The 14,050-nt window shown below is 47.1% G+C and overlaps 1 protein-coding gene and 1 long non-coding RNA gene across 3 annotated transcripts in view; one reads left to right on the top strand and one right to left on the bottom strand.

Moving 5' to 3' along the window:
• LOC140404084 (G-protein coupled receptor family C group 5 member B-like) overlaps positions 1-12,665 on the bottom strand; it is a 35,272-nt gene extending 22,607 nt beyond the window's left edge. The window contains exons 1-4 of one of the 2 annotated variants that reach the window (XM_072492469.1): positions 12,520-12,664; positions 8,770-9,749; positions 8,322-8,392; positions 5,012-6,468 (exon numbers count right to left, since the gene is read on the bottom strand). In XM_072492469.1, the coding sequence (XP_072348570.1) occupies positions 6,349-6,468; positions 8,322-8,392; positions 8,770-9,748 (1,170 nt within the window). In that variant the 5' untranslated portion in view covers position 9,749; positions 12,520-12,664 and the 3' untranslated portion in view covers positions 5,012-6,348. Of the gene's footprint in view, positions 1-5,011; positions 6,469-8,321; positions 8,393-8,769; positions 9,750-12,519 lie in introns of those variants that run through there. The other variant, XM_072492470.1, reaches the window with a different exon arrangement.
• Positions 7,113-11,037, top strand: LOC140404085 (uncharacterized). Its single transcript, XR_011938452.1, has 2 exons — positions 7,113-8,414; positions 9,189-11,037. It is a non-coding gene; the product is annotated as an uncharacterized lncRNA (long non-coding RNA).
• Positions 12,666-14,050: the final 1,385 nt, after the last annotated feature.

Below are 14,050 nucleotides of genomic sequence, written 5' to 3'. Positions count from 1 at the left end.
CTGGGATCGAACCTGGGACCTCGGTGCCGTGAGGCAGCAGGGCTAACCCACTGTGCCACCTTGCTGCCCCTCCTTTTCTATTTTTATGTCCGATTTCCAAGATCCGTAGTATTTTGCTTTTCTTTGAGTGTTTAATTCACTGCCATTTCTCTCCCAGAAACGTGGATCTTGAAGTACTGCTCTCCTCTCCAACGGGATTTCCGTTTCCCTCTTTTACCACGTTCACCTTCATTGTTTTCCATTTCCCTCTTGGTGTTTACCAAAACTCGCTCCCACGGCCACAACGCTTTCCTCAGCAACTGTCTCCGTCTCCCATTCATCCCCAGGTGAATTCCAACCCAAGTTCCATCCCTCATGTTTTGAATCCTGGCAGGATTGCAGGTATTCCGGGCTATAGAATGCTCCTCCGCCTGTTGATCCCTCTGCATCCTGAGATCCACACTCTGCCATGAGCTGCCATGTGTACACACCTCTCGACATCTCTCTCCATCAACACCGACTTGCCCTCTCTCAAAGCTGTGCCCATCATTCTTCGCCTCATCCGGCGCCCGAACAAAAGACGTTTCCTCTTCTTTTTAGGTGTTGAGGAACGCAAACTCCAGCAACTTTCTGATGCCAACGACCATCCAGGATCCTCCACACATTCCCGTCCCTCTGACCCCCACCCCTCCTAATCCCAGCTTTGTCTTGTATTCACCATACCGTCTGACCTGCAAATTCCAGATCTGGCACTGCACTGAACTCTTCCTCCATTGTCTTCATCTCCATCCTCGCTTCTTCAGGCAAGAGTCCTCTCCCCACTCACCGGATCCTTTCACCCACCTCCAGTCTTCTCCATCTATCTGGACCCACCTTCTGGCCTCCTGCCTGCTCCTCTCACCCACTCCAACCTGTCTCCTGCTGAACCTGCTGCACTCAAAGAAAAATAAAACTCTGAAGAAAAATCATATTGGACTCGATGCCTGACCTGCTGAGTTTATCCAGCATTTTATGTTTTTCTTGCGGTTTTCCATCATCCGCAGTATTTTGCTTTTGGCATAAGTCCTTGTCTTGTGTAATAATCTTTTATATGATGCCTTAGCCAATGCCTTTTTGAAATCCAAGTGTTCTACATATCCTGGTTTCCCTTTACCCATCCTGCTTGTTTGTTAAACGCAATTTTCCTTTCACAAAACCATGTTGACTCTGCGTGATTGCGTTATGATTTTCTAAATACCCCCTTAATTTTATTAAATAAATATAGAGCACCCAATTCTTTTTTTTTCCCAATTAAGGGGCAATTTAGCGTGGCCAATCCACCTCCCCTGCACATTTTAGGGTTGTGGGTGTGAGACCCACGCAAACACGGGGAGAATGTGCAAACTCCTCACGGACTGTGACCCAGGGCCCGATCAAACCCGGGTCCTCGGTGCCGTGAGGCAGCAGTGCTAACCACTGTGCCACCGCCCCGCCCCCAAGTATATCCTTAATAATGCATTTTATCATTTTCCCGATGAAAGATGTTAGGCTAGCTGGTCGATAATTTCCTGCACTCTCCTTTTTTGAATAGTGTGATGAATGTCAGAATTTCAGATTTTTAAAAATAAATTTAGAGTCCCAATTATTTTTTTCCTATTAAGGAGCAATTTAGCATGGCCAATCCACCTACCCTGCACATCTTTGGGTTGTGGGGGTGAAACCCACGCAGACATGGGGAGAATGTGGAAACTCCACACGGACAGTGGCCCAGAGCCGGGATTCAAACCCGGGTCCTCAGCGCCGTAGGCAGCAATGCTAACCACTGTGCCACATGTCGCCCTGATATATTCTATTATACGTATTCAGTGCAGAAAGTGTTCAAAACCTGGTTAGTATGTGTGACTGCTGAAGTCATGTTTTTAAATATCCTGATTTGGAACACTGCCAGGCTTTGTGGCTACAAAAGGGATAATTCAGGCATCGTAAATGTTGGGCCAATGGAATTTTGTTTATATAAGGAAGGTTCCCTGGGGAGTAGATAATTCGAGACATTGGGCTGAATTCTCCGACGTCGGGTCTCTCCATTTTGCCGGCTGCCCGGGGGTTTCCCAACAGCGTGGGGCTGCCCCATAAAGGGAAACCCCATTGACCAGCTGACAAAATGGAGAATCCCAACGCTGTGCCGCACCAAAAATCTGGTGAGGCGGGATGGAGAAACCCGCCCAGTGTGTTTAGCTTTAGTAAGGTGATGTCGCTATCGGGAGGAGCCAGGGGTTAAAGCAGTCGGATGTTGAGTTTACAGTTTTGAAACAGTTTAATTGAGTTTTTGATCCGTCTGTGAACAGACCAGCAACTTCTCTCAGAACAGGTTTAGTTGAAATGACTTGCCTGTGAACAGGATAGGAGCTTTTTGCCAAATGCTGGTAAGTTAAACAGTAGTTTGACACAGGCATAAATCTGCTAGCACTTGCTCCAAGACACATTTATGGACAAATTATTCCTGAATCTGCTAACTTTATTTAAAAGTGGATTTTGACCTTAGATGGATTTTCCCCGAGTGGAGATTAAAAGATAGAAGTTAAGAGTTAGTATTTCACTTCTTTGTTAAGCCTTATTTAATGGGGTAATTGTAAACTATTTTCTCATATGATGTTAAAGTTATTTTAATCTCGTGGTCTTAATAAAGTTTCTTTTCATATACCATACCCCTATTTGTGCATGGAATGACTCCTGGAGTGAAGTAGCCTTTCCTCACAGATTACAAATTAATGAAATGAAAATAAAATAAAATATTGCGGTTTCTGCCCAGCACCCTGTCACTGTTGGGGTCTGGTCCGGGATGGCTACATTTGTGATTTTTCAATCTGCTGGGACCTTTCCAGAATCGAAGGAATTTTGGAAGATCACAACCAATGCATCCATCATCCCTGCAGCCTCTTCCTTCCAAACCCTCAGATGCAGCTCATCTGTCCCAGAAATCTGTGCCTTTGCTTTGTTACCCATGATTAATTCCCCAGTCTCAGCCTCTAAGGGACCAACACTCACTGTTGCTACTCTTTTCATTTTTAACAACTTGTGGAAACTTTCCCTGTCCTTTTCTATTTCTTGCTAGTTTTTCTCTCACACACCTTTATTTTTTTGGTCATCCTTTGCTGGTTTCAAAACCTTTGCCAATCCTATGGTCTAGTGCTAGTCTTTGCAGAATTGTACATCTCTTCAAACGTATCTTTTAACCTATTTAGTCAGTCCGTTTTGGCCAACTCTGATTATTTTAAGACCCTTGGAATTGCTTTTAAGTTTAAGACACTTGTTTCAGACCCAAATTTCTCACCTGTGTAGCTACTGGTCAATGAACCACTCCTACCAGAGACTACCTTGCACCTAAACTGATTGTACATCTTGATAATCTGATTAGTTCTCACCTGTGTACTGATCTCACCTTCTATTAACAGAGCTACCCACCTGATTTGCCTTTCGAAATGTCAAATGGCGTGGCAGCACGGTGGCGCAATGGGTTAGCACTGCAGCCTCACGGTGCCGAGGTCCCAGGTTCGATCCCAGCTCTGGGTCACTGTCCGTGTGGAGTTTGCACATTCTCCCCGTGTTTGCGTGGGTTTCGCCCCCACAACCCAAAGATGTGCAGGGTAGGTGGATTGGCCACGCTGAATTGCCCCTTAATTGGAAAAAATGAATTGGGTACTCTAAATTTATATTAAAGAAATGTCAAATGCCCTTGAATGTTCAGGGCCCATCAATATTTGAAACCATCACCAATGGCGATCATCATATCATTTGTGCGGCCGATTCCCCCCATCTTATTCTGAGTGCTGTCTGCATTCAGATAACGAGCCTTTCATTCTGTCCTTTTACCATTTCAACCCCCCCACTCTCTGACCTCATTTGCTGAGTGATTTTGGCTCCCAGTCAGGCAACAGCTCAATTTTAAACTTCTCATCTTAATTTTTAAATTTTTCCTTGGCCTTTCCCCTCCCTATCTCTCTATAATCTCCTCCGGTCCCGCAACCCTCCATGATAATTACCCTCCTCGAGTTCTGGCTCTAAGGTCTTCTAATTGTAAGCATTGCCCTGCCTTTAATTACCTCGGCCCCAAGGTCTTCTTTTAATAGACCCCAAATCTACTCCCTGACCAAGCTTCAGGTCATCTGACCCAACGTCTCCATATGTGGCTCCATGTCATACATGTTTGATCGCAATGCCTCTAGATTTTAATCATGTTAAAGGCACAGTAAGTTTAATCATTGGCAAATTTGTTGCTCTGCCAACTTAAAACCTTTGCGATGTTCTGAGGGGGTTAGAGGGTTCTTTGAGCTGCTGAGTTTAGTCACGGTGAGGGAGAAAGAGCACAAATTTAGACATAAATCACACAATTTATCTTGTTGCTGGAGTGATGTATTGCACATTTTAAACTGCTTTAGGAATAGTTACCTCCCAGTTGTTTAAATGCTTGCTGTATGTCAATAGCGACAGCAACAAGTCTGTTCTCATCACCAACACAGTGAGCACCATTAAATATACTGGCTGAAGTGATTTTAAAATGACACTCCCAATTTTATCATCAGGGTGGGATCAGGTCATGTGATCTTAGTACACGTGATGCTGACGTCCCCCCAGATTGAGCAGTTTCTGGGTGTGAATTCATTGTCTGTCTAACAGGCCTGGGGCCAGAGCTGGGAGAAGGTGGAGATTGACGAGGGTGCAGATGGAATAATGGATTGGTCTCTGGCCAATTTAACCCAAAGTGCTTTCCTTTCTTTTTAAGTACAAGTTAGACTACCCAATTATTTTTTCCAATTAAGGGGCAATTTAGCGTGGCCAATCCACCGACCCTGCACATCGTTTTGGGTTGTGGGGGTGAAACCCACGCAAACACGGGGAGAATGTGCAAACTCCACACGGACAGTGACCCAGGGCCGGGATCGAACCTGGGACCTCGGCGCCCTGAGGCAGCAGCACTAACCACTGCGCCAAGCCGTCCCCCCCCCCCCCCCCCCCGCGCATTCCTGCTGTCATATTAACTGATTCAAAGACACACTGCAAATCTTTTAAACTTTATTGTAGCTATAAAAACGTTATAAATTAGTTAAAACCATTGATCTAATAAATATTTACATAGACAAATTTACAGATTTTATAATTCCCTGGCTGCAAGTGCAGAGAGGCAGAGAACAAGAGAGTCATTAGAAAATCACCTGACCTTTTAGATTATAGAACTATTTATTTTTAGAAATGATGTGGATTGAACTGTGATTTGGGTATATCTCCATCCCAGCTGGTCCAGCAGCACTGAGGGGACAGGAAGATTCACGGATTAAAACATCTGGGCGGAGCTAGGAGATGCAGGAAGCGAAAGATCCCAAGTGTAGCAGATACCTGGGCAGTGGAGTTTTCAGCCTCTGTGACCCATCGGTGTGCCTGCATTAGGGAAGGGACATGGGCAAGGGAACCATGCACCTGGTCACTCTGCAGCCACGCCTGGCAACAGGTGATGCACATGGACAGAGTGAGGTTAGTTTGGTGATTAGTCCTTTAGCTTCACTCGAATTGGTATATTCAAGAACGGATTCAGGAAGGTGGGCATGGATGGTGCAGTGGTTAGCACTGCTGCCTCACGGTGTCGAGGACCCGGGTCACTGTCCGTGTGGAGTTTGCACATTCTCCCCGTGTCTGCGTAGGTCTCACCCCCCACAACCCAAAGATGTGCCGGGTAGGTGGATTGGCCGCGCTAAATTGCTCTTATTTGGAGAAGAATTGGACACTTTAAAATTGCAAACAAGGAAAGTGGGGGAAAAAAAGGTTGGGCAAGGGAGAGGGTGAGCGAGAGAGCGCCTCAGGAGAGGAGGGGCAAAGTAGAGAAAGAAAGGAAATCTACACTGCAGACAAACAAGCAAACAGATGCCACCAAGTATTTTAACACACACATTGACATCACTAATAGCATATCGACTAAAATCAATGTGGCAAAATTAATTTCAGGGTTGATAATCTGATTCATATTGTAAATTAAAGCATTCATTGATTTGATTGTTATTTGTGATAAACATTAACTAGATTTCTTTCTATGGTTATTACGACAATTAACAGAGTAATGCTAATGACCCATGGGTTCAGAGAACCAGCACTTTGCAGCCGTAACCAGGGAACCAGCGACTGACTGACTTGTTGCCCATTGAGTAAATACTTCACATCCTGGACAGGAATCAGGGGAAAAGTTTTCCCATGTTGACAAGCTGATGCCTCCAGGAACTCTCTGCTCACTGAAGAATCTCAGTCAACATCCAGCCAAGAGACGCGAGTGAGTGATGAGCGAAGTGGGCAGCCCTGTGACAGGACCTGCCTGGCCTGTCGCCACTCGAGTGAGCCCTGAATGTTCTAGAATGTTGTCTGCCTGTTATGGTAGTTGAGGTAAGGATCTTGTAAGAGGGGTGTGGGGTGGTAGCTGGGTCTGGTGAGAGGGCGAGGGATGGTAAACTCCTGGGGAGAGGAATACACCTAAAAACAGAAAGTACACAACGTTAGATTATAGTCCAGGGTAAAGGTCGACACGTTTACATAACCAACCTACATCCTTGAAACATTGGTCTTCATCGTTATGGGATCTGTAACCCACTCCTCAGGAAAGGTGCTCCTGTGATTTCCTGTCACTTGGAATCCCCAGTTTTGATGCACCGTTCAGTTCCCCCGCCGGTTGCCAAATTCTCCGGCACCGGATATTCGGCGGGGGCGGCAATCGCGCCGCGCCGGTTGGCGGCCCCCCCCCCCACCCCGGCAATTCTCCGGCCCAGATGGGCCGAAGTCCCGCTGCTGGAATGCCTGTCCCGCCAGTGTGGATTAAACCACCTCTCTTACCAGCGGGACAAGGCGGCGCGGGCGGGCTCCGGGGTCCGGGGGGGGTGGGGGGGGCGTGGGGCGATCTGGCCCCAGGGGGTGCCCCCACGGTGGCCTGGCCCGCGATCGGGGCCCACCGATCCGCGGGCGGGCCTGTGCCGTGGGGGCACTCTTTCCCTTCCGCCTTCGCCACGGTCTCCACCATGGCGGAGGCAGAAGAGACCCCCTCCACTGCGCATGCGCGGGGATGCCGTGATCGGCCGCTGACGCTCCCGCGCATGCACCGCCCAGCAAAGTCATTTCCGCGGCAGCTGGCGGGGCGGAAATCAGTCCGGCGCGGGCCTAGCCCCTCAAGGTTAGGGCTCGGCCGCTCAAGATGCGGAGGATTCCGCACCTTTGGGGCGGCGCGATGCCGGACTGATTTGCGCCGTTTTTGGCGCCGGTCGGCGGACATCGCGCCGATTGCGGAGAATTCTGCCCCAGGTGTCAAAACACTCCGCTTTGGACAATGTGGAGATTGAACAATGGGTTTCAGACTAAAACTCCCTTCTCTGGGTAACATCTGGGAGCAAATCAATGTCTCCCCCCTTTCAGAAGGATATTAAATGAAGATTTGCAGAAAAAAACCGAACGCCACTTCAGAATTTGGAAGAGTCACTTGGTTTACCGGGACCTGAATATCATCAGGAGAACCATCACTGCAAAAGACACTTCTGGGGTTAAGGATTGCCAATCATGCAAAGGAACAGAATGGAAGTAAACAGAGGAACGAAGAATCACATTGGGCTGGCTCCAGGAGAATTGAGTGACATCTTCGGCAACGTAACCATGGAGTGTGATTTTTGATTGTCTTAAAAGTAAAAGGGCAACATTCTATTTACAGTTTAAGGGATACGTTCCCTATAAAAATAGTGTTTAGGCATGGTGGGTTCTAGTTTGTTGCAGTAAAAGTCATAAAACCTGAAAAAAAAAACCTCCGCTTTGGGACCCCCTCTGGGATTCCGTTCCTTCTCTCCCAGGAGATTTACGACACGTTTTCAAAATAGGAGATTTCGATGGGAATAGATGGAGAGGAACCATTTTTACTGGCAGGAGGATCAGTAACCATAGGAACACAAATGTCAATGGTATTGTTATTGGCAGAACCAGAGATTACAAAAACAAACAGCAGCAGCGTGGGTCTAATTGGATAAATCTTGAAAAGAAACTGCAAAGGACGAGCCGGCTGAGAGGCTTCTGTGACTGGGCCGTGCGAGTTTAAGAGAGTGAAGGGTCTGGGTATGAAAAACGTGCCAAACCGGGCGGAAGTGGGTCCTTCGGATGTGGAAGTGAACAGCAAGAGTCCCAATAACTCTGTGCGGCAAAGGCAGGAAGTGGAATCCCTGCCATCATTTAGGGACAGTGCAATGAGTTGCGGGGTAGAGGTTTGTGAATGAACTGGGGCAATGAACAAAAACCGGTTGATGCAGGACAAGGCAGAATACACAGAGATAGTGTCAGCAGGAATCTGTACTTACATTTCGGCCCATGGGCGAAGGACCTCGGTATGAGGGCGAGGGAATATTCTCATCAAGATTCAGGGAGATTCCTGTGGAGGCAAATTATATCAGGTGAGAAAAAGCTGACGGTTCACACGGTCATGCCAAATTAGCTCCCTCCCACCATCCTTCAATTGTTCTCTACGTTTACATCGAGATGTCCCGGGGGCTGCACGGTGGCACAGTGGTTAGCACTGCTGCCTCACACCACCGAGGACCGGGTTTGATCCCGGCCCCGGGTCACTGTCCGTGTGGAGTTTGCACATTCTCCCAGTGTCTGCGTGGGTCTCACACCCACAACCCAAAGATGTGCAGGGTAGGTGGATTGGCCACACTTAATTGCCCCTTCTCTTTAAAACTAAAACACGAGGAATTCACACTTCTGCTGGGGCAAGGGGGGGGGGGGGGGGGGGAAACAATTACTCACTTCGGTTGGACTCCTCCAAGTAGAACACTTGATTGTCCACACCCTTCAGTCCTGTATTCCTTTGACTTGAAGCTACGTTTTCTGGTGGCTCATCTTCTGTCTTTGCCGGGCAGGTGATGTGCCGGAGTTCCGGAAGAATGTAGAACAGGATGAAAACCCAGCCATTGGCAACCAGTGCAATGCTGAGGGTTGGATCATCCCAATCCGGACTCTTGTTTAACTCGGCATTACCACGCACAAACATAACAATCCACACCACCCAAATAGCTATGGAGAAGAACATGGTAACAAAGATGTGAGCTCCGTGTTTCTTCCACTTTCTATAATGGCCGCAGAAAGTGAAGATGGACAGGATGAAAGTCAGGGCCATTAGGAACATAACGTAGATCAACAGCATAACAAAGTCTTTGTTTTCATAGTTACAGATGTTATTGAGTCGGACAATGGACAACACCAGGTACTCAATGGCAATGATGACTTGAACCAGAGTCAGAACCAGAACCAAGCCAATCATTTTACAGGTTGTGGGACCTTTGCCTGTTCGCACCAACCTCAGCAGCCTCCACGCATGGGCCAAGAGGCAGGAGAAACATATGGAGAAGAGCACTCCCCAAAGGAAGAGCCGGGTGGGACATGTCCTCTGGTCAAATTTGATGATGAAAGCAAAGGTCAAACCAAAAATTCCCAGTGTGCTATTTAGAAAAATCCACTGGATGGGCACACTGGCTTTCTTCCTCTGGTCCTGAATGAATGGGATGATGCAGAGCAGAACCACGATTAATATCAGAGTGATGACAATTCCAACAGCAGCAATGGCTTCCAGAACAACCCCCCAAACAGCATTGAGGTCACACAGATTGAAATAAACTGATTGAAGGCTTGACTCACAGCCTCTGGGAGCCAGATTCTGGGCTGATCCACAGTCTAATAGATATAATAGAAGCAAAACAGGCAACATGGAGAATATCTTTAAATCCATCCTGAAAGAGAGATGATACTAGCTGTAAAACATCAAATTTGTAAAGTACTTAAAATGTAGTTTCTGCTTGAACTAATCACCCTAACCCATGACTTTGTATTTATGGGCGGCACAGTGGTTAGCACTGCTGCCTCATGGCACCGAGGACCCAGGTTCGATCCCAGACCCAGGTAACTGTCAGTGTAGACTTTGACATTCACCCCCACAACCCACAAAGATGTGCAGGGTAAGGGCAGCACGGTGGTGCAGTGGTTAGCCCTGCTGCCTCACGGTGCTGAGGTCCCAGGTTCGAATCCTGGCTCCGGGTCACCGTCAGTCTGGAGTTTGCACGTTCTCCCCGTGTCTGTGTGGGTTTCACCCCCATAACCCAAAGATGTGCTGGTTAGGTGGATTGGCCGCACTAAATTGCCCCTTAATTGGAAACAAATTGGGTACTTTAAATTGAAAAAAAAACTTGTTTGTATTTGTTCTTGGGATGTGTCATTGGCAGTTTCCCAACATTACACGCCCATCACTATTTCCTCATGAGAAAATGACAAGACACTCTTGAATCACTTGTTGCCCTTTGAAGGCTATTTAATGTAAATAGTGAATGGCCTTGATCACAATAATCTGGAACAGAATGTGTGTTTTTACTGCACCCAGTATTTCACTCTGACTCAGTCTCAATTCTGTATGGTCACTGAAGGGGGAGGAGTTTTACACATTGTATCAGAACCCTGTTTTGGTCATCTTCATCAGTTACTGAGAGGGTTAAACCCTTCAGTTTGGTTCAAAGGCACACAAGTTACTCGCTGGCGTTGTAAAACAGCCCAAGGACACACCTCGTTGGTGATGGGGCCCCAGGAAGGGGAAGTGACAGATGGTCTTTCTCAAGGGTGGCAAGAACAATGTGGCCTCTTTCACCCTTTGCTCTGGTGTCACACTGTCTGGACTGGACAGAAAGGGAGGCGTTAATCACACAACCGTTTACTGCTGCAACATCCTTATCTTGGGAAAAGCTGTTAAACCTTATGCAAAATCGGACAGGAGGGGTGATTGGATATTGTAACTAATTAGACATCCACATATTGTAATTGGTGAATTGTTCTCATACTATGCATGATGTAAACCTAATCAATACTAGTGACTGAACATAGATAACTAGTAATAAATGATTGGTATATGCTAATTTCTTGTAATAAAATCTGATGTAAACTGTCTGTCTAATGTAAGGGCTCTCTGACATGTTGGAACATCACAGCCCTTGCTATAGTTTCGAATAAATGCCTTGTTTGAAACTGTAAGAATCTCTGCCTGGCTTTCTCTTTTTTAAATAAATTTAGGGTACTCAATTAATTTTTTCCATTAAGAGGCAATTTAACATGGCCAATCCACCTAACCTGCACATCTTTGGGTTGTGGGGGCGAAACCCACGCAAACACGGGGAGAATGTGCAAACTCCACACAGACAGTGACCCAGGGCCGGGATTGAACCTGGGACCTCGGCGCTGTGAGGCAGCAGTGCTAACCACTGCGCCACCGTGCTGCCCCTGTCTGGGTTTCCGAGAGTGAATGAAGTACACCATAGCCAAATAGCTGTACTTCTCTCCCACATTGCTACTTGCCCAAAACCAAATTTTAATATTGCCGTTTGGATTTAAAATCCAAATAAGAATCCTGATGACTCATTCTCCCCCACCCCAATCTAATTTGCACGTATCTGCACTGGGAGGAAAGGACACTGGGAGAACTTTACTCCACACAGACAAGACAGTCCCCAAAACCAGAATTGAACCCCCAGATCCCTGGCACTGTGAGGCAGCAGTGCTAACCACTGTACTGCCCTCCCTGCTCATCCCAAGACTAGAAGCACCAGAAAAAAGAATGACCAGGAATATATTTCTGCTGGACTGCCTATGTAAAATGAAACAGTCAACCAGAGCAAAATACTGCATTTATTGGAATTCTGAAACACAATTTAAAATGTTGGAAATACTGAGCATGTCTGGAGAGCGAGAGAGAAAAACTGAGTTAACAATATAGGTCAATGACATTTGACCAGGACTGATTCAGAGATTGATTCAGAGTCACAGACCTGGAATATTAACTCTTTCTCTCTTCACAGTGTCTGCCTGGACCTGCTGAGTGTCAACAGCATTTTCTGTGGTGGTTTCGGAGCAAAAAAGGAGGGTCCAGGACGGCTGCCACTAACTTTAGAGCATCATTGAGAAGGTGGAGGTCCTGGAGACCCCACAGTGGGATGTGAGTGGCTGGCAGGACTGGCTGACACTTTGCACGGGGGCGGGCGGAGTGGCTGAAATCGCTCTTCCATGTGCACAGCACTGGGCAGAGAAAGACCTCTGCTGGACACAACTGACTGACAATGAGAAGCACAACAGCCTCAAAGTGGAAAATCACAGCCTTGCATTGCTGCCACCAGCCGAGGTCGCAGCGTGTGATCGGCCCCTGCAACGCCACGAACTCCCTGCCTTTTATGTGAAAAAGCCCAGTTTGCATTGAGGAGAGTGTCAGCCAGACAGCGAGACTCACTCCCCCTGCTGACCCAGGGAAGCTCTGACACTTCACACTGGCTGCTCCCCTCCCGGCCCTCAGTAAAACAAACATTTCCAGCTCAGTCCTCTTCTCAAATTCCAGCTCAAGTATTTTACATATTTACAAAAAAAATAGAAGTAGCATCGGAAAATAAGAGGAATTCTTATTTGCTGCTAGCTTGTGAAAGTCAGAATATCAAATAAGTGCAGAGAACGTTCAAACAGCAGAGTTCCTACCTGGCAGACTGGCTGTGAGTTCGGAGTGTGTCTGAATGCTGAGCCACTCGCACTCTGCCGCACCTTTATATCCTCCAGGTGTGTCCAGGTGAACGTCAGGTCTCTCTGACGGTGCTGTGGTTCCGCCGGGTTTTTTTTAGGGATGTTTTTTTTAAACCCTGTTGAAGTAATTGCAACTCCTCCCTGGTATTGCCGCACACTCCTCCAGCCAAACCCCTTCAACCATTATCCATTGATTCTACATACCTGAAAGATTTGCATTTATATGACGCCTCTCCCATCTCAGAGCTTCCCATTGTGCTGGACAGGCACTGGGGAACTTTTGAACTGCCTGAAACTGTTGTAATGCAGGAAGTGCTGCAGCCAATCTGTGCACAGTAAGCTCCCACAATCAACAAGGAGGCCCCCTCCGGTCCTGATGCCCCCAGGTACAACTAGAGGGGTCCTTGCTGAGAAAAGCACATTTCTGCGGATGTTGGAATCTGAACCAAGAACAGAAAATGCTGGACAATCTCAGCAGGTCTGACAACGACCGTTCGAGTCTGGGTGACTCTGTCAGAGCTGGATAGAACTGGAAATACGATGAGATTTATATAGTTGTATAAATAAACTGGAGGTGTTCTGCAAAGCGGTCACCCAGTCTGCGTTTAGTCTCTCCAATGTAGAGTAGACCACACTGGGAGCAGCAAATGCAACAGACCAGATTGAAGGAGGTGTACGTGAAGCGCTGCCTCACTTGGAAAGAGTGTTTAAGGCCAGAGGCCTCAACAGACCCCATTGCAGACACTTGAGCAGAGGATTGTTTGGACGCTCTCGGCTAGCGCACAGTCAATTCCAGCCCCCCTTCACCCGCAGTTGCAACACAAGTGAATTAACCAATCATTTTTAGAAAAATACCCCAAGTCTTTGGCCCTTGGCTGCCCAATAATTACAGTATTAATTACAATAATTATTAAGGGGCAATGTAGCGTGGCCAATCCACCTATCCTGCACATTTCTAGGTTGTGGGGGTGAGACCCACGCAGACACGGGGAGAATGTGCAAACTCCACACGGACAGTGACCCGGGGCCGGGATCGAACCTGGGACCTCGGTGCCGTGAGGCAGCAGTGCTAACCACTACGCCGCCGTGCCTACCTCACAATCAGCAGATTTATAAATGTAAACACAATTAATGTTTATTTATAACAGGAACTCTAATAAAATATGCAGCAAATACAACTGATTAACTATTATCTATATCCTAATCCCTGCTGTAACTTGCTCCCTCACCCTCTACACTGGCACAAGATAGACAAACACAGAGGGCAAAAAAGGAGTAAAAAATCAGAAGTAAAAGAATATAAAGAGTCTTTGTTTCAGGTGTTGTTTCCAGCACCTTAATCCTCTTCAAACTTTGCTTTTGGCTCGAGGTTTTACTGTAGATTCCATCAGGCCTCTGTAGTTTCAGAAATACAGCACTCACAGCCTTTCCGGAGAGAGAGGGAGGGCCCTGGTCTTTGTTTGCAGCCTGTAAGGGTTTTCCTGTAGAT

The sequence above is a fragment of the Scyliorhinus torazame genome, chromosome 29, assembly GCF_047496885.1.
Source record: "Scyliorhinus torazame isolate Kashiwa2021f chromosome 29, sScyTor2.1, whole genome shotgun sequence".
Taxonomy (NCBI): Eukaryota; Metazoa; Chordata; class Chondrichthyes; order Carcharhiniformes; family Scyliorhinidae; genus Scyliorhinus; species Scyliorhinus torazame.
This window is presented reverse-complemented; position numbering and strand designations above follow the sequence as displayed.